Below are 21,499 nucleotides of genomic sequence, written 5' to 3'. Positions count from 1 at the left end.
GTCGGAAAGGGGGTCCGGACTCCGTGAAGTATCGGGGTTTTCATACCTTTTCTCGCTGTAAAGCTGCTGCAAGTGTTTGGCATGGATTCAACTGCCAGTGCCCGATCGTATTACGGAGGCAGTATCAAGATCCCCTTTGGGCCGCAAGGTTTGCGAAAGGACGATGATTCTGACGAGCATTGCTTGCTTGTAGCGCCGTTGGCAATCCATGCTCGCGCTGATAATGAGACATACAGTAACTTACCGACCACCTCGACGAACGAACGACATGGCAATCTCGCCACGGCTGTCATAAACTTACCAATATTTGCACCCTTACCAGAGCGTTGTCATGTTCCTTGCGACAGAACCAGAATAGTGGTCTTGTCAAGTGAAACTTCCCGACGGAATTTACAAGTGCTGTCCGACGGCTGCGGCGCAGTGCTGGATGGTTCATTCCGGTGGCAGCCGGTGGCTCGTCGACGATGCACACGTTGGACGCCGGACGGGCCGGCGGCAGATGGCGATCGAGATTGGTCTGCTACGACTGCCAAATGGGGTAATCGAGGCGGGCGTCTGTGGTGCTCAGAGAGGAGTGGCGGCCTGGTGGCGGCGGCCGTCCTCCGTCGGAGGACCTCTCGTGGCGCCTGGCCATGAATTGACCCAAATTGCCATGACCAGTCCTCGCTGCTCTGCTCACACCGCGAGGTCATGTCTGTTCCCCACTAGCCTCCTCTTGCACATACCCTCCCGCCGATTTCCTTCCCTGCGAACCGCGCTGAGATATGTCCTCGCACTCATCTGACACCGTCATTGCAGACCAAGAAAAGCACCAGGCCCAGGGGGGTGTGAACACCTGGGAGAAGGACCCAGAGCGGCAGCTGTCTCGCCCGCCTGAGCCTGACCGTGACGCCAATACAGACGGCATGTCCACCCCTGCTTCAATAGCCAACCAGTACGAGGTCACTCTGGGTCCCGAGGACGACCCCAAGAGGATCGGCACCGGGAGGAAGTGGGTGATCACCCTCGTCATCTGCAATGCCGCTCTGTGCGCGACGTTCGCGTCTTCAATTGTAAGCCGCCTTCACATTTGTGTCAAGCCACTCTATGTTAAATTCAAACGCGAAACGTAGGCTTCCTTCACAGAGACCGGACTGCAGCGCGATCTACATACAGTTCGCGAAGTCACTATCCTCAGTATCTCTCTGTATGTCCAGGGCTTGGGTAAGTCATACCTATATAGCGCCGATTGACTTTCCTTGAGTTGTCTCGATCAGCACTGGGGCCGCTTCTCTTTGCTCCACTGTCTGAGGTGTATGGACGCAACAATGTCTACCGTGTTTCGTATTTCCTCTTCTGGGTCTTCACATGGCCTATTGCCTTCCCGCCAGACATCGGTACGTCCTGCGTTCAGTAGAAGCAACAAGCGCTTAGCTCACTTGTTCGGCGGCATTGCAGAGACGTTTCTCGTCTTCCGCTTCCTCACCGGCTTCTCGAGCTCCGCGTTCCTCAGTGTCGCAGGCGGAAGCGTGAGCGACCTGTTCGACAATAAGCAGGTCGCAACGTAAGTCCACTCGTCTCATTGGCGCGACGACGCATCTCAATATTCACCTACACAGGCCGATGGGTGTGTACACCTTGTCCCCCTTCTTTGGTCCCGTTCTGGGGCCCTTGATCTCTGGCATCATCTGCCAAGTAAGCCCCTTGTTAGTCGTCCAGCATCATTGGCGCTTATTCGGTCCGTGTTCCCTCGCAGAATACTGACTGGCACTGGGCGTACCGTGTATGTCTCATCTATGAGTTCGTGACCCTCGTTTCACTCTTGGTAGTAAGTCCGATCCTCACTATGATGCACCTCAGATGTGCTCATGTTATGTGTACAGTTCGTGCCGGAAACGTACGTCCCCGTTCTGCTCAAGAGAAAGGCCGCGAGATTGCGGAAGAAGACGGGCAATGAGAAGTACTGGGCGCCGCTCGACCGCCGCGAAGGATCGCTGACGCACGCGATTATGGCGAGTATCTACACCCCCTTCAGTGAGTCCATCAGTACAGTATGCATCGGAGTTGAGGTATTGATCAAACCGCAGAGCTCTTGCTGTTTGATAAGATGGCGTTGTCGCTGAATACCTGGTACGTCTGTCAACTTCTCGTGCAGAGAACGCTGTCTCACAAAGTATGTGTCCAGGAATGCTCTCACACTCGGTATCCTCTACCTCACATTTGAGGCGTTCCCGGTCATATTCGGGGACGTGCACGGATTCACGTTCCAGGAGACTGGCCTGGCATTCCTTGGTATGGGCGTCGGTATGATCGCTGCACTGTCAACGCAGGGTCTCTGGAATCGGTGCGTACTCCCTACACCACAAGTGCTCTTGTAACCAACCAACTGCTCCCCAGCTACCACGACACTGTCGCCGCGCGTCACGGCGGGAAGCTCCCGCCCGAGACCCGGCTGGTGATGGGCATGGTCGGCGCGGTGCTCGCGCCCGTCGGGCTCTTCTGGATGGCGTTCACGACGTACCGCGCGGTGCCGTGGATCCTGCCGATCATCGCATCCTCGCTCTTCGGCGCGGCGATCATCTTCATCTTCACGTCGACGTTCACTTACCTCGTCACCGCGTACCGCCCGATCGCCGCGAGCGCGATGGCGAGCAACACCGCGCTCCGCTGCTCGTTCGCCGCCGCGTTCCCGCTGTTCGCCGTGCAGATGTATGACAGGCTCACGACGGTGGGGGCCACTGCGCTGTTGGCGGGGCTCATGACCCTCATGGCGCCGCTACCGTAAGTCTGTCGCTGGCTGTATCTTGAAGCTCAGTAGGCTGACGCGTGGCGTAGATTCCTATACTACAGATGGGGAGAGAGGCTGAGAGCACAGTCGAAGTTCGCCGTTGTAGATTTGTGAGCGCCGCTTCTCCGTCGGCCGCCTTCCGTCGCATTTCGTTCGGGTTCCAGGTGCCCCCGTGCATCCATCTATTCACTCTACTTCCGGGTTTACATATTGCCATTGATTTGTTACAGAGGCCATAGTACATTGTCGACACAGATTCACGATCATGATGCCCCTCACTTTGCCATAACTTTATGTAGTCCCTGTCGTTTCGTCATGTCCAGTAGCTTGCAATGTAGTAGAATAGTCCTAAGTACACCGGCATAATTCATTGACACATATTGAAGGCCGCCGTTGCATGCGCCGCTCATGGCATGTCGGTCCCGGAGACCGTCGGGAGTGCCCGGGGTCGACTGCCGCGCCCGTCCTCCGAGTCGCACTGCTCGCCGTCGAAGAGTATTCTCACGCTCCTCGACCACTAACCATGACGCTGCTCACTCGCGCCAGCCCCGCCCTCCGCCAGTCCCTCGCCCGCTCATCCGCCAGGGCTCCCGTACGCTTCTCGCACGGCCACGCCTACACCCCGGCCGACGTGCGTGTCCACCCTGTTTCTTCTCTCGTTCGCGGGGACTGACCGTCGGCTTTGCTTTTGCGTGACGCGCGGGTTGTGTGCTGTGGATGTCAATCACGGATACAGGCTGTCCCCTTCAGCTTCAAGTCGAAGGGCGCCTTCGGCGCGAAGGTCGCGACCTACCTTCTCACCGGCTTCGCGATCCCCTTCGTCGCGGCGTGGTACCAGCTGTACGTTTTCCCTTCTCTTCTTAGCCGCTCCTCTTACCAGCTCCCTCGATCGCCACGCTGACGTCGTCCCATCGAACTGCACAGGAAGAAGTCCGGCGCAGGTGGTGCATGATGTGGATGTATTCTCGGTCTGGGTCGCACGCGCTGGTCACGAGAGTGCGAGTCCGCAGGCAGTAGACGACTCGGATAGACGTCTGGATAGAGGAATCTACATCTGCAATGCAATAATCCTCCTGCACCCTCCGCTACGACTGAAGTTCACAACGCAAAACCAACTAGGGGAAGAAATTACAGCATATTACATGACAGAAAGATCATAGGCTAGATTACAGCACACCCTCGACCGACCGCGCTATCCAGAATCAGCGGCCAGTCACATTCTTAACTTATCTCATAGCCAAGCTGTGTCTTCTGCACCTTCTTGGCTTTCTTGCTCTGCACCCCGGCACGACAGTCGCACGTCCGCATCATGAAATCGGGGTCCCCGTCGAGCGCGTCGAGCGCATACGCTGCCGCCCAGCGCGAGGCCGACGCGACGCTGTGGTCCTCAGCGCTCGCGAGGATGACGTCGTGCACGACGACTATCAACCTGCCGTCAGACACCTCAAATACATTGATGGGGTGTATACATACCATCACATCGTCTAGGTCTTGTGTCTTCTTCTTTGACCATCTGGTGCTGCTGGCACCCATACGAATAGAGCAGGTCGAACAGCGTCGACGTCGGATGCAAAGACAGCGTCTGCATCCGGATGTGGCGATCGTAGAATGGCTTCAGCGCGCCATCGAAGAACTTAACCACACCGGACTCGGTGAAGTCGTCCGAAATGTAGAGGCCGCCCACGATAGACTCGACGATGTCCGAGAGGACCTACGACATAGCGGAGTCTCAGTGCCTTAGATCTCGTGAACTTGCGGCGCAGTGGACGTACCTTGGGCGGATTGGTATTCAGCCAGTACTGACCGAGCAGTCTGCCGTCGCGCTCAGCGGACGCACACTCGTCCCGCTTCGCCTTCTCAATCTTGTCTACGTACGCGGTGATGGCCGTGCCCACTTGCGGGGACGCGTGCCTGAAGTATTGGTACAAACCGGCGTCCACGCAGAATGCAGCCAGCGTCTCGTTCGAGATCATAGCGCTCTAATCTTTGATCAGTCTCTGAGCGTTTGTTGTACGGTTCACGAGACGCACCTTAATGAGTGTCAAGCCAGCGGGAGCCAGCGCAGGGTAGCTGTCGTAGACATACCGGGCCACAACTGAGTGGTGCAGGCCATCAGCACTCGTCATATGCCATTCGTCCGTTGCCAGGCTACTTACGGAAGTCCAGAATAGCATCTCCGATGAACTCTAGACGCTCATATCCAGTATACCCAGGACCATGCACAGAAGAATGTGTCTGCGCACTCATCAGCAACGAATCGACACGAATCCCTTAAGCACACTCACCAAAGCCTGAGCAAAGATGTCCCTGTTCTTGATCTCACACCGCACAATTGCCTCCAATGCCTTCACATCCACCAGCGGGAGTAAATTTCGTGCAGACGGGGGCGACCGGCCGATGATCCGAGCGAAGTCGGACCACTGCTCGATGGAGGGGATGGCGATGTTTAGGGTCTTCATGGCCTTGAGCGCGACGTGCTGCCCGCCGCTCAGGAAGGCAGCGCCGATGATGGCCTCGACCACGTCGGCTACAGTCTACGGTGTGCCGTGAGTGTGGCCTCGAGTGATGGGCATACGAGAGGAGACTACCTTGTCCCCCAACCACTGATAGTCCAGTTCGTCTTTCTGCTTCTGCTTCTTGCTGCGTTTAGCAGGCTACCATGAAGGACACGCCCTGGTCAATCATTGCCACTTCCCTGCAACAAACGTTGCTCACCGGTGGCTCGCCATCATTCCCAATAGTTGCCTTCGTCGGCGTCCCGGTCGGGGTGGGCGGTTCGCTAGCAGGCGGCTGCACGACAGGTTCCCACAGCTTCGTGACGAACGGCTTGCTGTGGACATACGCAGGAAGGTCGAGTTCGCTCGCGCAGTCGAGCAGGGCTTTGTTGGAGACGATGTCTTGGCGGGCTATGTGAAGGTCGCCTTCGCCGGCAGAGGGCATGGTCACGAAGAGATATAGTGAGGCGACGTATTTAAGGAACGCATCACCTAGGGGATTGAATCTTAGCAAGAGGCATCGTTTGACGAGGAGGATGTATCATACCCAGCAACTCAAGGCGTTCGTAGTCACGTTCTGCGAGAGCTGCTGGCGATGTGAGGGCGGCGAGCAGATCAAGGTCACGGATCGAGTTGTTGAAAAGTTTGCCGTTCAGTTCCTTGACGATAAGCAGCTCGTCGACCCGTCGCATGATGGACGGCAGCAAAAGCATGGACCGAAAAACGCTGTAAAATTCCGTCAGACAAAGGGTAGATAAAGACAGTGCCATACACCACCTAGCGGGCATGGTCAGCTTCTGGCAGAGCTCCGGGATGAGGTCTTGTCATTGCATCAGCAACTGCGACACGAGGATCATCTAGTAAATGACTTACATTTAGGAGGGACCTTGGACCCCGTAACGATCGGCTTCGCTGTTGGGTTGAGATTATTGCTCATCGCGGGTACCACTTCCACTTCTACCATAGGTTGTCGATTGTTCTGCAAACCCTGGAAGTCCTTGATCCTGTCCATACAGTACTCCAAGAAACTGCCATAGCCAGCCTCCCGCTGTGTGAGACGTCAGCTTCGCGCAGGTTTGTGACTTGCGGGACGCTTACTAGGCTATCCTCCGCCTTGCTGAGGGGTGTCATGTCGCGTCTGACCCTCGTGATGAAGTATCGGATAGAGAACTCGACCTTCCTGTCCTGGACGACCGCGTCCGCAGCGAAGTCGCTACGGGACGTGTTTCCATCCTGCGCAAGGGGGACAATGAACTCATCTGCGGCTTGCTGCACAGCCTCCCACGGGATGTGCTCATCCAATTGCAGGTCAGTGGCGCGGCCTTGCTGTGCGGCGTGCAAATCAAAGTCGTTGCTGAGAGGAGCGAGGAGATAGGGAAGGTTGTCGACTGGGCAGGTGAAGGCCCTGTTCGTGAGGTTACGGCATACGCGGACGGTGTAGCCATGCAACGCGTTGAGCTGCTCTTCATTATATTCGAGTGGCGCTGCCCTCCTCAGCTGCACGGGCGCAGAGAATCCAACAGAGAACACCGGAAAGGTCGGCAATTCGGGAATTGGCTCCCTTGTGAGAACTAGAATGGGGGAATGATGGGCTCCGTTGAGGTCACCGATCGAGACGATTGTGGAGTAGAGCCGACCAGCACGAGATGGCAAAGGGGGGACGTTCGCCCAGAACTCAGGTTTCTTCTTCGGATAGCGGAAGACACTGGACGACGATACGGCAGCTTTCCTCTCGAGTTCCCTGTTCTCGGACGGAGGTGGCGTAGGGGGGCGTGGTAGCTCCGCATGTGTTACCTGCAAGAGCCGCGCGCCAAGGTAGAGTTCAACGCGTGAATACGTCTTGGGGACCTTCTCGCCTGGACGCGGGCCTACGACGACGGCTGAGATCCGTGGCCTTGAGTGGGTATCAGCGGCCCGAGTGAAACGACCAAGCTCGGCAATCGCGTCGGGAAAGGTCAAAACGTCGCTGACGACAATTGAGTGAATTTGGCTCATGGTCAGGGTCCTGCACCGTAAGGAATCCAAAAGACACTGTCGTGCAGGTCAGAAATCTTAATTTACGAGGGCATACAGTAAAATGCGGCACCTCGATAGATATAACCGCTACATCGTTCTGAGCGAGTCGATACCACTGTGAATGGGGAGTGCCATCGGCTTGGGCCATAGATGCAGTGTACGTCCCAATACTGGCGAAGTCACCAGCACGCACGTAATCTGCAACACTCCGCCCAACGGTCTCATCATCCCTATTCATGTGATGCATCGGGTTAGCTGAATGGATACGGGCTAAATATGGACGGACGATAGGACGAGCAGGCAGAGACTCGCGCGAATGGAGTCTTTAGGCACCCGGCGCTTCTTTGCCTCGCTGTTCTGATTCAGCAGACTCTTGACGATCTTGTCGCGCAAAGCCTCATCTTCAGCCACGGCAAAGACTGTAATGAGTCAGCATCGTAGCCATAAATTGTGCAGATGGACAAAGGTTCACCGTTACGAACACTGGCCTGCTCTAGGACCATGCGGAGGTCGGCAACGTTGGATGTCTTTGGTGCATCTTCTACCTGCTGCTGGCTGGCCGTATTGTTTGTTCTGCGTCTTTTCTTTGGTGGTTCGGCCACGTCGCTTTGTGGCGGATACAAGGTATCGACAGAACCTGTGCGACCTTCGCCAGTGCTTCCAGATGCGCCATCGGTGCTCATGCCGTAATGATGGGTGTTGGACAGTGCCTGCCAGGTTCACGCGGTCCGGTAGCTGTTCCACCAGGCTCCAGGAAGGCTGCGGGCCTTTGTCCGTGGCCAAAGCGTGGTAAGCAGACTATCACGACCGTCAATAATATAGAACAGAGACCGTATGGTACTCCAGCAGAGCCAAACGGAGATAGAAGCAGGATTTGACAAAGGGAGCGCAGGACGTATTGTGAAAGGGGAGCAGATGGGAGAGGAGGGTTGCCTGCGAACTTCAAACAACACACGCAGCTTCCAAGAAAGGGATGGACAGATCTCGATCTCAGAAACAGCGCCCACCGCCACAATAACTGAATGGCCGGGCGTGTGGATGCGGCGACGACGACCGCTCAGTCCGTACAACAAGTCCCTCCTTGTGAGGACCGAACCTCGCCAATGGACTCGTATATATACTCGCCAGGATGCTCAACAACGCCTTCATCATCCGGCAGCTTGCCCGCCAACTGGACGCAGAGCCCGACCCGTCATCGACCATGTCAGCACCGATGAGGGAACGCCTGCATTCCGAGCCTGTGATGGTCCCTGGTCTCCCTACAACTGGTCAGTATTCCCTTGCAGGCTATCTGGCTGCATTTGTAGACCCGTTGAAAGCTTTCATCGAGCGAGAGGCAGAGCATCTGGCTCCGATGGCGGTCATCCGGCAGCTGAGACGGTCACCCAGTCCCTCACCACCCAGCTCAGTCGAGGGAGACGCAACGCCACACCCGAGTCCCTCACCGGAACCATCAGACCCGAAGGAGGAGGAAGAGTCCGAGCAGCCGAGAAGGAGAACTAGGAGTATCAGCTCGGTGTTCTCATCAATATCCCTGCCGTCGCCCAGGCTTTCCCTGAGACGCCTCTCTGGTCTGCCCCAAGCAGGTAGCGAGAGGAAAATAGAGGTATGCCACTGACGTCCGAGGTGTTCTATTCGATCACTCACATTGCATTGTACTCTGCAGCCATATGAAGTCTTCGCTGCGGTCGAGCGGAAGGACATCACCTTTCTCATGGAAGTCCGTGACAGGGCCTTCCACCTCCTTGTTCACAGACACGGTGGCGACACTCCCCTCCTCCACGCGATGCGCTGCGGACCGGGCCATCAGGATGTAGCCATCGTCATCCTCGGGGCCTTCTCGCGCTTCATCAACCACCTTTCCGACGAGGACTTCGTCCGCCCGGGGACGAAGATCCTCCTGCGTGCGCTCCGCGTGAACCTGCGCGCTGCGATCGACATGGGGCTGCATACGCGTCAGGTCGACCTGGTCGCGAGTTTTCTGCAGACGCTCGTCATGAGCGAGGGCGAGCGGTGGGTGTCCATGCAGGCAGCGAGCGTCGCCGCGGCGATGCGCAGGGAGACGGAGGACAAGCCGGTGAAGACCGCGGAGAATGCGGTGAGGGGCTTCGCGACGAAGGAGCTCGGAAAGGCGAACACCATCATGACTTGCGAGGACTACATCGCGAACGCCACGGGTGACCTGCTCATGATGGGCGCGTGGCATGCCGCAGTGGAAGCTGGCGTAGAAGGCGAGCTTATACCTGTGCGTAGACAGTTCCTCCGTTGTCCTGCTATGTGCTGATCAACGACCTGCGCCCATGCAGACTTGGTACTTCGCCCGCGATGATCGCGTGTACCGGGCGTTCGCCGAGCGCTTGAAGGAACACAAGAAAGAGCTCGAGCAGCGTTGTAGTAAGCGGCTCAAGTGGCAACTGAGGTTACTCGACTTTGCCATGGCGCAGAGGGCGAGTACTTGGCATGTAAGTATCATCTTTACCTGAGTAATCGTTGAAGCTAACTCATCCCTGTGTCAGCAAAAGGTTGGGATGGTGGAGCAAGAGTTAGATCACGGAGAAGGTGTAAACTAGCACAGACAATAGCTCGGACGCTGTGATATCCCTGCTTTTCTCTCCGTTGTACTGCTTGTTCTCTGTATCTGTTCTGATCGTTTCCTATTCCCTAGGCCGCCAAGGACAATACAGTGTATCCCACAGTGTAATCTATCTGCATTTCTAGCTGCTCCACGAGCGGTATCAACCCGAGTTATAAGGGAAGGTACGCAGTGTCGTCTCGTCCCATCCTGTGTCTGCCTTGTTCGCCTGTCTGCATATCCGACTCTTCGCTCTGCTCATACGAGGTGCTATCCGGGATCGAGCTCTCACCCCGTCGATGGCGTATTGTTGAGCATACATTGACCTACTGTACCTGCGGTGCCTATGCATCCGCTCTGCAAGTGGTATACGATACCACAGGTACTCGTATAAGGTGCCCTCCGGGCACGAGGTCCCGCCCGGGGAGGCGTATCATCGAGTACACATTACTTCTGGGTATGCTACAAATCCAGTGTCTTATACACGTCCTTAACAAATGTCATTGGTCCGTCCGAAAGTCTCGTAACCAATCCGAGCTATCCTCTCCGCTCCAAGGTATCGAGGCCGCACCGCACTCCGCTGCGCTCAGCCCGCAAGGCAGGGAGGAGATCCTGCACCTCACGCCAGGTCTCCTCCGCCTCCACACCCAGCTCGCGGATGGTCTCAAGGCTCGCGAAGGACTCCGCCAACACTGCGGCGACCACCTGCACCCCGTCCCCGTAAATCGGCCACGCCGTGTGGACGTCCAGGGTCTTCACTCTCGTGTTGGGGCGCGTGCCCCGCGGCGGCGCGCCGTGCGGCCAACTCGACTGCGCGGACGTCCCGAAGAACGGCCTGAAGTTGAGGGCGAGCGTGTGCAGGTTCCGGCACGTCTCCGCGACGTAGGTGAGCCCGAGCAGCGTCGCGCTCATCTCGGGGGACGAGGAGCGGGCCGGCAACAGCGTGAGCTCCTCGAGCGCGGGCCACGCGTCTGCAATTTCGAAGAGGAGCTCGTCCGTGAGGTCGCGCACGGACGAGAGGCGGAGCACGCGGAGGTCGTGGAAGGCCTGCAGGGCCCGGAACGACCTGGCGGAGGCTTCAACTCGGGGGGCGTGCGCCTGCCTGCTGGGAGGCTCTATGCGGAGCTTGGACAGGGAGGGAGGGCAGCGCTTGGCGATGGTGTCGAATAGCCGTTCGCAGGGATACAGGTCGTCGCGGAACGGGGACAACGTCAGGTCGGTGAGATTCGGAAGGTCGAGTCGGTCCAGCAGGTCTATGCTGTTTGACATGCGGAAGTTGAGGAGGGAGAGGTCGATGAGTTGCGCGAACTGTATACGGCCGTTCAGCCTTTCCACAGCGGGGTCAGATGGGGAACTGTCCACTTCAGCGCCAAGTTCATCTCTCCCGACGTACAGCGAGGTGAGCGAGGGGAGGTCCGCTACAGCAGCCCATATCTCACCCAAGGGCTCCGTCGGCAGCGTGAGCCTCAATACTCTGAGCTTGCGCAGGGTCTTGAGGGCGCCCACCAAGAGCCGCGAGGGGTCCGGCGACCACCTGAAATCGATATCGAGCTGTTCCAGAGACGGCGCGAGGAGCGGGGCCTGCGTCAGCGCCGTCAGCGAGGAGGCACTGTCCGTCGGACCGGACGCGACGGTGAAGCTGGTGACGGACGGGCCCAGGAACGCCATGCATATGTCGGACAGCTCCGAGGGCTGCGCCATAGCCCTGAAGGTGAGCGAGCGGAGGCGCGGGAGGTACGGTCGGGGATGGCGGTGGTAGCGCGCGAGCGCGGAGTAGACGTCGCTCGACATGCCGACCAGCAGGGGCGCGCTGTCTAGGGTGGGGCAGCCGAGGTACTTGATGAACTGCGCGTAGTAGTCGAAGCGCGCCCAGTCCCGGGGTTCCAGGGCGCGCTTGAAGTGCTGCAGTTGGGTTGACGTGAGTGAGCTCTGACTCTGCGTTGAGTCTGGCGAGACGGGACCACTCACGATGAACCTGTACGGTATGAATGTGCCGGCCACGGAGGTCAGGGATGTGAGGTCGTAGAAGAGATCGTCCGGCATGCACAGAACGAGGTTCTGGATACCGAACTGCGTCTCCCACAGCTTGCTGAGCGCGTAGTCCTGGAACGTCTTCGACGTCCTGGCGAGCCGCGCGAGCGCGGACATGACGGGCTGGTCGTTCAGCAACACATAGTCCTTGACCCGCTCGTCCTGCGTTGGCACCAGGCTGTCGACGATTTGCTGGGCGAGCTCTGGGATCCGGAGACAGCGGTGCATGTGAGTTATCCAAGGAGGAGGGTATCGCAGCGTATGGGTGGTCGGGTGCCTTGCGTATTCGGATGTGGGCTCGAGGTCGAGAATGGTGGACGGACCCCGCCGTCCGTGTTCAACATATACGTATCACATAGGCCACGGGGGCAATGTCACACAGGTGCGACGTTGGGGACATCGTCTCCACGGCTGTCACGTCCGAGAGCGACCTCGCCGGCGATTCTGAGCGGTTGAGGTACATCGAGCTTGCCACACGACGCACCTCTTGACGTGGCCGAAGTGATCGATGTATCCGGGGACGCGTACAGTGCCACAACCACAGAGTAGAGCGGTTCAGGTCAACATCGCTGGCACGCCGAAAGGCGTATGCCGCTGCTGTATCAGGAAAGTGGACTGCCAGACATTCCATGCAAAAAGTGCCGCTTGACCAGCGGGGCGGACGGCGGGTCAGCGCCATAACAAGGTTGCTCAGGCGAAAGTTAGCGTCGTGGGCAAGCATAGGTGCGAGTGTCCCGAATAACGCTCTTATGATCTAATCAGTGGCGACAAGAAGACTGACATTACCGGTGTAATCGCTGTTTGTTGCCTTCATGGGTCTTCAAGTTCCCTTGCAATAAATCATTGCCAGTACCACTGGGACATGCATGGAGGCTCGGATAGTTAACGCCGGGGCGGCGGCGGCGGCGAAAGCGCGTTGAGGCGTAAGTAGAGGGGCGCAAGTCATTCCAGCAAGCTCATGAAAGAGTTGGCCGGGGCGAGGCGCGACTCCAAGCGTGGCAAGCGACGAAGAAGACCATGAAGATTACTGCATATGGCAGAGAATTTGCCTTTCTGGGAGAGATCAGGACTTGCCTGATCGAGCGAGGGCATCTAAGCGAGAGGCGTCGCCAGTGCGACACTCCACTCGATGCGCGACATCTCTCACTTCCGCCAGCTCACGGCCTGTGCTCCTTCACTGTGCGATGCCTGCTTACCTGCATACCGGCCGGCGCGCAAACCCACATCGGAGAAACCATGGTGTATACAGGCCTCTTCACCGGCCGGCAGTCTCATGATCGGCGGCTGAGGACATGCTCAAAATAACGCAGCTCTGATAGAGCCAAGGTGGACGTTCCGCGCACGCGTATTCTGGCTTTAGAGTGGATAGAAGGGTACGCCGTTGCTATGGATGGAGGACCGGGATGTTGCTGAATAGTTGCGCGTGACCGCTGTCAAGACTCAATACACTGCAGGGCAGTGCACTGGCGGTGGTCTGGCGTCGTCTTATGAAGAGAGGCCAGGTTGGGAGCCTTTGTGGCACTTTCCGCTGTGCTGTCGCGTTATATGCATGCGGACAGTGTCCAGCGATATGTCGAAAAGTACGTGATACACATCCGTATCTGCATGCCGTTTTACCCATCAGGGCAGCCTACGCCGCCAATTAGGTATGCTGCACCGCACCGGCCGGACGTTCGGATCTAATTGGCACTGGATCCGGACGGTGGGAGATGGGTTGGAGGAGGCCTGGTGGAGGCGCAGGTCGCAGCCCGTGCGCAGGGCGGCGGAGAGGCTGCGTCATGGCTGGCTGGGCACATCACATGCACACCCGGGCGTACTGGCCATGGAGGAGAGCAGAGACTCGCGAAGGCCCGCGGGAGGGAGGCAGCCTCAGGCAGGCTATAAATACGCACGGCGGACTGCGGCGCTGCGGACGCCGTCCTCACGCTCCTCGGCCCAATCTGGCACTCGCCCATAAGATCCCCACGTTCGACAGCCGCTTTGTTCCTTCCCTTTTGCCCTCGTCCCCGCCCACCGCGGCGCCTCCAAGCTTCCTTTCTCCCCCCACAGGTCCCCCAGTGTCTCCCCCTAGTCAACATGTCCACCATAGTCGCTCTTTCTGTTCTCGTCGCCGCCGCCATCTCTGGCGCGCACGCTCAAACTACCACCACCGTCGCTCCCCTCGCTGACCAGACGTATGCCTACTCGGCGCTGGTTCGTTTTCTTCCCAGCTACCGCCGTTTGCATTTCCTGACATGCTATGCTCGTCCAGCCGTACCAGGTAGAGCCCATCGGCGACATCCGTGGCAACCAGGTTGGCTACAACAGGTGCAATTCCTCAACGGAGACCCAGGACTCCCTCTGCCAGACCCTCATCGTCAACACCATTGATGGTTTGTCTGACAATTTTTCATCTCATGTGCTTGACCTGAACGAGAATCTTCCCCTCTGCAGACTTCTGTCTGTGGTCCTCCCCCAAGGAGAACGACACCATCGGTGTATCCGAGGCGTACGAAGTTGCCTGGTGTGCCAAGCACGGCCACGGTACTCGTATCATGCCCGCCGGCACTCTCCAAGGCGTCCAGCACATCACGACCCCTGATTATATCATGATCGTTGGCTTCATCGACCAGACCCAGGTCAACCTCGCCGCCTCCGACTACGGAGGCGAGCTCGACCCGCACGGTGCTGACGAGGTGAGTTGGCAGCGTATTCTACACGCCGCGTGCGAACTGGCACTGACGGGACGGTACGCAGCTCGGTAACCCCATGGGTGGTGTCGTCTACTCGAACCAGTACCCCTCCGGCAACACCGACAACAGCTCACTCAGCCAGGTCATCGAGTGGAACGAGTGCGTAGCTCCCTACTCTCCCTGTCCCCTCACCCTGACACACCTTCCCTAGGTTCATCGGCAACAACCAGTTCTGCATCAAGATCTGCAACCCGTCCGAGACGACGCCCACGAACGTCGGGCTGTGCAACAACGTCTACGACGAGGTCGGCATCTCGTACAACTGCCCGAACTCCGCGCAGAAGGGCGTCTTCGAGGTGTGCGACGGCGACTCGATGACGCCCATCGGCCAGTACGTCTCCGACGGCGTCACGACGACCTGGACGCAGCCCTGGTCCGGCACCTGGACCGTCCCCTACACGCCGACCGTCCCCGCGTCGAGCAACTGCCGCACGTACGCGTCCACGGACCTCTACACCAGCAACTCCCTCCCGACGTCGAGCGCCTCCGGCTCGGGCTCTGCTTCCGGTGCGAGCGCGACTGGGAGTGGCGCGAAGGCGAGCGGCTCGGGTGCGTCGGCCTCTGGGTCGTCCGCCGGTGCATCCGCAACGGGCACGTCTGGCAACTCGAGCGGCGCGCACCACGTCATCGTGTCCGGCCTCGCGACCGTGCTCGGCGTCGGCGCTGCGCTTGCGTTCCTCGCATGAGTCACGAACAATCACATTCACATTCACGCTTCTTACGAACTTGAGTACACAGAGAGGACTCTGAACTTCATTCTGTGATAATCTGGTTCTAATTAGGTTTGGGCTTATCTTGACTTTTGCGTCTGTCGTTACTCGGTCTCGGTTTGTAGGTGTCAATTACGGTATGAACATTTTTGATATGTTTCTTGGTATGCCTCCCTAGTTTGGTGCAAAATGTCCGGCTTACAGCCATCTTCTCTGGGCTCGCACATGGACGGGCTCACACACTACCCATCATAGTCAACCCTGACCATCCAAAATACCATTCAAGTTATTTTCCCGATCCTTGAACTGGCAGAGGTTTGCAGGCACCCAGTTGAACGACTACGGCTCTGTGTCACTGTCAGGGTCCCGCGAACGTGCCAACACACCGGAGGGCCTCACACCAGATGAAACTTTCGATCCTTCAAGTGAAAGATCGATAAAATTGACAAAATCTTTTTCACGATATTTCGTATGAAAGATTGTCAATAAAAGTCAGAAACAATCAATTAATCATTCAGACTCGAAGTATCAGGAACAGATCACAGAAGGATTCATTGACAAGTGTCTTTGATCTGTTTGTGATCCTCTAGGCAAATGATTGAGAACATGATATTCAAAAATTCTTGAACACTATGTGGCTCAATTGTTCTGAAAGGATTGAAAACAGATTGTCACATGGGGTGTTACAATCTTTTCTCAATCTTTCAGGCTGTCACAATCTGTTTCAAATCCTTCCAGCTGTTGATATCTTGGTGAGATTGGAAACAATTTGTATCCCAGGGGTTCAAAACAATTTGCCCAAAAGGATTGACAAGAGATTGTGACACTAGCTGTGACACTGTGCCACTTCCCTATGACAGAGCAGTGAAGGCAATTATGCCAAACCTATGATAAGCTGCCTTCTGCTGGTATGCTCAGTCATTTTTGGTCCCTCATTCATTGCCTGCCATCACATGAGTCTCATTAGATGCACTCAGTGTACAGGGTTGTACTTGTGATTGTACATTCCTAGAGATGTGCATCTCATTGTATGACTAATGAACATGTCCCAGACCTGTGCATGTCCAGATGCAATGAAAGAGGGACCAAAAATGACTGAGCATACCAGCAGAAGGCAGCTTATCATAGGTTTGGCATAATTGCCTTCACTGCTCTGTCATAGGGAAGTGGCACAGTGTCACAGCTAGTGTCACAATCTCTTGTCAATCCTTTTGGGCAAATTGTTTTGAACCCCTGGGATACAAATTGTTTCCAATCTCACCAAGATATCAACAGCTGGAAGGATCTGAAAACAGATTGTGACAGCCTGAAAGATTGAGAACCGATTGTAACACCCCATGTGACAATCTGTTTTCAATCCTTTCAGAACAATTGAACCACATAGTGTTCAAGAATTTTTCAAAATCATGTTCTCAATCATTTGCCTAGAGGATCACAAACAGATCAAAGACACTTGTCAATGAATCCTTCTGTGATCTGTTCCTGATACTTCGAGTCTGAATGATTAATTGATTGTTTCTGACTTTTATTGACAATCTTTCATACGAAATATCGTGAAAAAGATTTTGTCAATTTTATCGATCTTTCACTTGAAGGATCGAAAGTTTCATCCGGTGTCAGAATGTCGATCGCTCCGAGGACTGATCCGGGCGATCGAGTAGAAGTGCGACTGCGCCTCCGAGACCGACGACTCCCGGCGTGTCGGCGACGTCGCGGTCCCGGAAAATGCAATCGGTCTTGGCACGAGACGTAGGGTGTCTCTGATAGACCACGGCGGGCCGACAACAATGTGAAGGCAACACCTACGGGGACGAGTCCTCTGCGAGGAGTGTCCAATGGCTTAACCTTGCAGCGGTACGATTAGGGGAGCCGTATATTCGGGCACATGAGCTGGGCGTGCAGTACAGCCCGCGAGAGGTAGTGTTCCACATCTTGGGCGTCGGAAATCTGAGGTGCGAAGGCCACAAAGACCACCCGTCTCGCCCAGTTAATCAGTACGGGCGGCCCAAACCCGTCGCAGCCGGCCGAGCCGCCAGGAAGCCAGATAAACACTGTAGGACCAACTGGATGTCTCTCGGTCGGCTATGGACACCATAGTAATCATAATAGGATCAGATAAATCAGCAAGAGAAAAGCAGGGAGGTTTCATAGTCCGTAAGAGGGAAAACGGAGCGGTGGGATGCTGTGTCGTGTCGGCCAGCAGCACGCCTCACAAGACGAGCTTCATGCCGGAGCACCACAACCAGCCGCCGATGATGGCCAGACTGAGGACGGCCGGCCCCAAGTCCAGCTGTACGACGGTGTAGACCCAGATGGTCGCCAGCGGTGGGCACTGCGTGGATACCCGCATGAGCAAGGAGCTCTGCGTAGGGAGGATGCGGAACTCACCTGCTTCATGACGACGCGCCAGGAGGCCATGTTGATGAGCCAGATGAGGCGCGGACCTACTGCGAGGGAGAGGAGGAAGAAGAGGGATTGCATCCAGCGGAAGCGTTTGTATCGGGTCGCTGTGCGATGTCACACCTCAGAGCAATATCGGCGGACGCGTGGTGGCGAGACGTACTGTAAAAGATGAATATCGATAGGACTGGCGAGAACTTGTTCAGTACAAAGCTCTCGTACATCAGCTCATCAACTCACTAGGCACCCCTGGGAGCATCCTATCCGCCAACGCCGTATATGTAGGCCGCTTTCCATACTGCCAATGCACCAGACTATAACACCTCGTCAGCACCTCCCCGCACTCATATCGCACCTGCTCACATCTCCATCAGCAGCAAGAGGAAGGACATAGGTATCACAAAAAGGGTTGCGTTGAATATCTCCTCTGCTAGCGGCAAGGCCTCCTCCGTTTCGTCCGGAGGCTTCTGGGAGTGCGGCGCAGCGAACTGCTTCAAGACGCCGGTCTCGTTGACGATCCGCCATTGCTCTTCCTCCGTAAGCTCGAGATTCTCTTCTTCTGGTTCGCTGTCGTCAGTGCTGGCGGTGGCAGCTGCCTTGCTGTTTACTTGACGAATGCGAGCCATAGCGCTGCAGGCAATGAGGAGCGTCGGCCGGCCAGTAAGCGTGGCAAGTGTGCATAGCCGCCCGCCGCGCGACGATCGAGACGCGCTCGTGTACACGACCACGTGCCAATAATGTGCTAACGCGACTCAGACTCCGGAGTCCGGGTGATGATGATATGCATAAAGAGCTCATAACTACTGAGACAGGCGGCGACGGGGAGCAACATTACGAGTATTAGTACAAGACAAAACTGAACATGAATAGATACAACAGCCCGAACATAGCAAAATGACTTGTCCTTCACTACAGACGACGGAACACTAGCTGGGTGCTGGTGGTCGCCCGGAGCCACTCCATGCTGCTGAGGACGAGCTGGGCTCTTCAGCTTCGAGTGTCTGCGAAGCTACAGTCAGAAGTTGTTATATGTCAGGTCAAGCGCGGACATACCTCAAGAAGCATGCCCAGTACATTGTCCACCTCTCCTGGCGGAACACCACCACAGCCAGCGCCAATAAGCCGACGGTACTCCGCCATATGCCCACCTGTGCCCGCCTCCGCCTGGAACTTCACCAACTCCTCAAACTTGTCTTTCCTCCTCCTTTTGTGTATCGCGAGGTCTTCTCGTAGTCGTTCGCACTCCGCGCGAATGGCCTCTGCATCAGCCGGCACGCCCGACTGCAGCGCGAGCAAGTCCACAACGTCCTCGTCTGCGGGCAGGCCCCCGCCGTGCATGCTTCGGATCGCCCTCTCGCGCTCCTCCTCGTCCTTCGACCACTTCTCCCACCCGAGACGGTACCGCTTGCCCATCTTGTTGCGGAGCTCCTCCTCAAGCGCTGCGAGTTGCTGCTTGGCTTGGGGTAGCCCCTGCGATTGCACCTTCAAGTGGCTCACAGCGCGTTGGCTTTCGAGGATCTCCGCCTGGATATTGTTCAGCAATGCGTTCGCCTGAGTCAGGTCGCGCTCCTTCTCGCGCAGCTCCGTGTCGAATGCAGCCGCTAAGCTCTCGAGCATCATTGCCACGTCGGTCACGCATCGTGTAGCCGCCTTCTGCCCCGTGGCCGAATGGTGTAACGGCGCACGATCATGGTGACCAAGTCCGATGGTGTAACTTGTTTGGGGGAATGCCCCTTGCGAGCTGCGGAATGGCCCGCCGAGGGGTCTTGACCCTAAAACAGGTGACTGACGGAGTCTCTCGTCCTCAAGTATGTAGTCCTCCGCGCTCTTTCCGTCTCGGTTCGGAATCTTGGGGTCTGCCTGGTAATCGATGAGCGTCTTGACCAGTCGCTTACTTCGACACCGCGCAGCCATCGTCAGCGCAGTCTCCCCCTCCTCGTCCTGGAAGTTGATGATATCCTTGAGCTCGGTGGGATAGTCGCTGAGACGGGAGAGCACCGTCTCCAAGTAGTATCGCGCTGCATGTGTCTTAGTCTTCGACATCGCCAGATCGACAATATGGTGGAAGATTGTCCGGTTGGAGTTGTCGATGTTTAGCGTGGAACGGTGCAGGAGTTCATAGAGCTCGGCGAACTTGCGTACGTCGTAGTTATTCGCGAACATGACGCTGCGCATCAGCGCCGTCTGCCCCGCTTTGTTGACCTTGAATATGTCCGCTCCTGCGCTAATGAGCAGCTTCACGATCCGGATGCGACCCATGGCTGCTGCCCAGTGCAGCGCGGTATGGCCGTCGTCGTCAATCGCCATGTCCGGGTCGAAGTCTTGCGGAGGGCTGATGAGGATCTCCGGTATTTGATTCGTGTCCGAGATGAAGTACTCGAGGATTTGGTCGCCGTAGATCGACGGATCGTGCTCGCCATTCTCCTGCATCTCCTCATCGGATTCATCGTGCTGCGCACGGTGCTTGCGCTTGCGCGGGTTCCCTAGGGGCGACTGGTACTCGTCATCTACGCCGTTTGAGTGGAGCGCCGACGGCCCAGGACTGCCCAGTGGCGAGGGCGTGCGTGAAGTGCTGGAACGGGACGGAGACGGTGTCATGGTACCATCTTCGGTACCCCGTGTGGAGAATGTTTCGATTTCAGACCCCTCAACTTGCTGCTCCCGCTTTCGAGAGGAGCGCGTGCTGATTGTCGAGCCTCCTGCGTCTCCTCTGCGTGAGTTTGGTTTAGAGGCTGCCGACGTGACAAGGTGCTTGGGTGCTAGAGGCGGGCTCTTCGCCTCCGGCTGGAACTCGACAATTGCCCGGATGTTATGTTCGCAATTGTATGTTCGCGCAAGATCAAGGCCTCGCTCGATGGGGATCCAGGTCCCTACACGGCATCGTATGACGGGGGTGGATATGCAGACCAGATATCAAGACGTACCTTGATACTTTCCGTATCCTCCTTGCACCTTCTCATGCTCTCCCTTCTGCACTTCGCGCTCTAAGATCCGGGTGCGTTGAGGCTTATCGAACCCGGCAACCTTGAGGATCTGAGTCGCGTTTAACCAGCCGTCGGAGCGCCTCCGCATCACGGCGACTCCTTTGGTCATCCTAGGGGGGATGGGGTTGAGCAACAGCGCGTGAAACGCGTTTCTGTGGCTTACATTTCGTATACAGGGATGCCACTGTATGTAGCCTATGGTTTTGCGCAGTCAGAAGCCATCCATTGAGATGCGTCTGAGAACAGGGCAGCATACCTTGAATATCTGATGTTCTGGCATATTGGGTATCGGGAGAGGCGTTCTGGTGCGTGACGACGGTGGTAAGGGAGGAATTCAGCGACGTCCTGCGCACTGGAGCGGAGAGGGGCTGCGAGAGCGGGAAAGGTGTATCCGTTGACGCGTAAACCGCAAATGACAAACGCGCCGCGTCTCCGACGCCCGCCACAGTCCACGTGCTGGTCGTGTCTGTGACCGTCCGAACTGAAAGCAGCGGATTCACCGGCGACGCTGCTGCGACGCGGGATCAAGGCGGAGGGAGGTTTGGATGTAGGCGGACGAGGCGACGTGCAGATGGAAATGGCAGATGGAAATGGCCACGCTCTGAGCCAAATGTCAGGCGCCTCCTTCCACAAGGCGTTCCGCCTGAGCGCGTCTCGGCGCGTCTTCTCTCGACCCCGCGTCAAGCCGGACCGTCGGTACGCTCCAGCAAACCTCCCTCCTCTCTCCTCGAGCGTTTTCAGATGAACTGAGTAACGAAAATATCGTTCCTTTGCCCCGCCGCCGACGAGCGG

The 21,499-nt window shown here is 56.9% G+C and overlaps 8 protein-coding genes across 8 annotated transcripts; 4 read left to right on the top strand and 4 right to left on the bottom strand.

Moving 5' to 3' along the window:
- Positions 1 to 905: 905 nt before the first annotated feature.
- Positions 906 to 2,881, top strand: C8Q71DRAFT_697141 (MFS transporter; the record flags this gene model as incomplete). Its single annotated transcript, XM_047919950.1, has 11 exons — positions 906 to 1,052; positions 1,113 to 1,203; positions 1,257 to 1,376; positions 1,438 to 1,543; positions 1,599 to 1,674; positions 1,736 to 1,807; positions 1,863 to 2,013; positions 2,067 to 2,109; positions 2,165 to 2,323; positions 2,377 to 2,760; positions 2,815 to 2,881. The coding sequence occupies 11 exons, from the start codon at positions 906 to 908 to the stop codon at positions 2,879 to 2,881; spliced, it is 1,416 nt and encodes a 471-aa protein (XP_047784617.1).
- Positions 2,882 to 3,290: 409 nt separating this feature from the next.
- On the top strand, positions 3,291 to 3,719 carry C8Q71DRAFT_852330 (uncharacterized protein; the record flags this gene model as incomplete). Its single annotated transcript, XM_047926821.1, has 3 exons — positions 3,291 to 3,398; positions 3,504 to 3,607; positions 3,692 to 3,719. 3 exons carry the CDS (start codon positions 3,291 to 3,293, stop codon positions 3,717 to 3,719), a joined length of 240 nt encoding a protein of 79 aa, XP_047784616.1.
- A 269-nt stretch (positions 3,720 to 3,988) lies between these two features.
- Positions 3,989 to 7,257, bottom strand: C8Q71DRAFT_698068 (uncharacterized protein; the record flags this gene model as incomplete). Its single annotated transcript, XM_047920004.1, has 12 exons — positions 3,989 to 4,188; positions 4,241 to 4,478; positions 4,540 to 4,746; positions 4,789 to 4,862; positions 4,924 to 5,002; positions 5,053 to 5,301; positions 5,356 to 5,421; positions 5,474 to 5,754; positions 5,810 to 5,988; positions 6,040 to 6,082; positions 6,136 to 6,310; positions 6,361 to 7,257. The coding sequence occupies 12 exons, from the start codon at positions 7,255 to 7,257 to the stop codon at positions 3,989 to 3,991; spliced, it is 2,688 nt and encodes an 895-aa protein (XP_047784615.1).
- A 1,047-nt stretch (positions 7,258 to 8,304) lies between these two features.
- C8Q71DRAFT_14120 (uncharacterized protein) lies at positions 8,305 to 10,009 on the top strand. Its single transcript, XM_047916552.1, has 4 exons — positions 8,305 to 8,884; positions 8,945 to 9,523; positions 9,585 to 9,740; positions 9,795 to 10,009. Exons 1-4 carry the CDS (start codon positions 8,408 to 8,410, stop codon positions 9,846 to 9,848), a joined length of 1,266 nt encoding a protein of 421 aa, XP_047784614.1. The 5' UTR covers positions 8,305 to 8,407; the 3' UTR covers positions 9,849 to 10,009.
- A 378-nt stretch (positions 10,010 to 10,387) lies between these two features.
- On the bottom strand, positions 10,388 to 12,109 carry C8Q71DRAFT_719501 (uncharacterized protein; the record flags this gene model as incomplete). The annotated part of the gene is made up of 1 exon (XM_047921309.1): positions 10,388 to 12,109. One exon carries the CDS (start codon positions 12,107 to 12,109, stop codon positions 10,388 to 10,390), a length of 1,722 nt encoding a protein of 573 aa, XP_047784613.1.
- A 1,848-nt stretch (positions 12,110 to 13,957) lies between these two features.
- C8Q71DRAFT_719500 (uncharacterized protein) lies at positions 13,958 to 15,299 on the top strand (the record flags this gene model as incomplete). The annotated part of the gene is made up of 5 exons (XM_047921308.1): positions 13,958 to 14,074; positions 14,133 to 14,253; positions 14,315 to 14,556; positions 14,618 to 14,712; positions 14,765 to 15,299. 5 exons carry the CDS (start codon positions 13,958 to 13,960, stop codon positions 15,297 to 15,299), a joined length of 1,110 nt encoding a protein of 369 aa, XP_047784612.1.
- A 2,233-nt stretch (positions 15,300 to 17,532) lies between these two features.
- Positions 17,533 to 18,349, bottom strand: C8Q71DRAFT_852325 (uncharacterized protein; the record flags this gene model as incomplete). Its single annotated transcript, XM_047926820.1, has 5 exons — positions 17,533 to 17,655; positions 17,712 to 17,830; positions 17,887 to 17,910; positions 17,964 to 18,037; positions 18,114 to 18,349. 5 exons carry the CDS (start codon positions 18,347 to 18,349, stop codon positions 17,533 to 17,535), a joined length of 576 nt encoding a protein of 191 aa, XP_047784611.1.
- Positions 18,350 to 18,488: 139 nt separating this feature from the next.
- Positions 18,489 to 21,310, bottom strand: C8Q71DRAFT_14006 (apses-domain-containing protein). Its single transcript, XM_047916542.1, has 5 exons — positions 20,964 to 21,310; positions 20,871 to 20,902; positions 20,648 to 20,817; positions 18,777 to 20,593; positions 18,489 to 18,724 (listed from the first exon to the last, which is right to left on the bottom strand). Exons 1-5 carry the CDS (start codon positions 20,985 to 20,987, stop codon positions 18,650 to 18,652), a joined length of 2,118 nt encoding a protein of 705 aa, XP_047784610.1. The 5' UTR covers positions 20,988 to 21,310; the 3' UTR covers positions 18,489 to 18,649.
- Positions 21,311 to 21,499: the final 189 nt, after the last annotated feature.

This window comes from Rhodofomes roseus (assembly GCF_022264815.1).
Source record: "Rhodofomes roseus strain CIRM-BRFM 1785 chromosome Unknown C8Q71scaffold_1, whole genome shotgun sequence".
Lineage (NCBI taxonomy): Eukaryota > Fungi > Basidiomycota > Agaricomycetes > Polyporales > Fomitopsidaceae > Rhodofomes > Rhodofomes roseus.
This window is presented reverse-complemented; position numbering and strand designations above follow the sequence as displayed.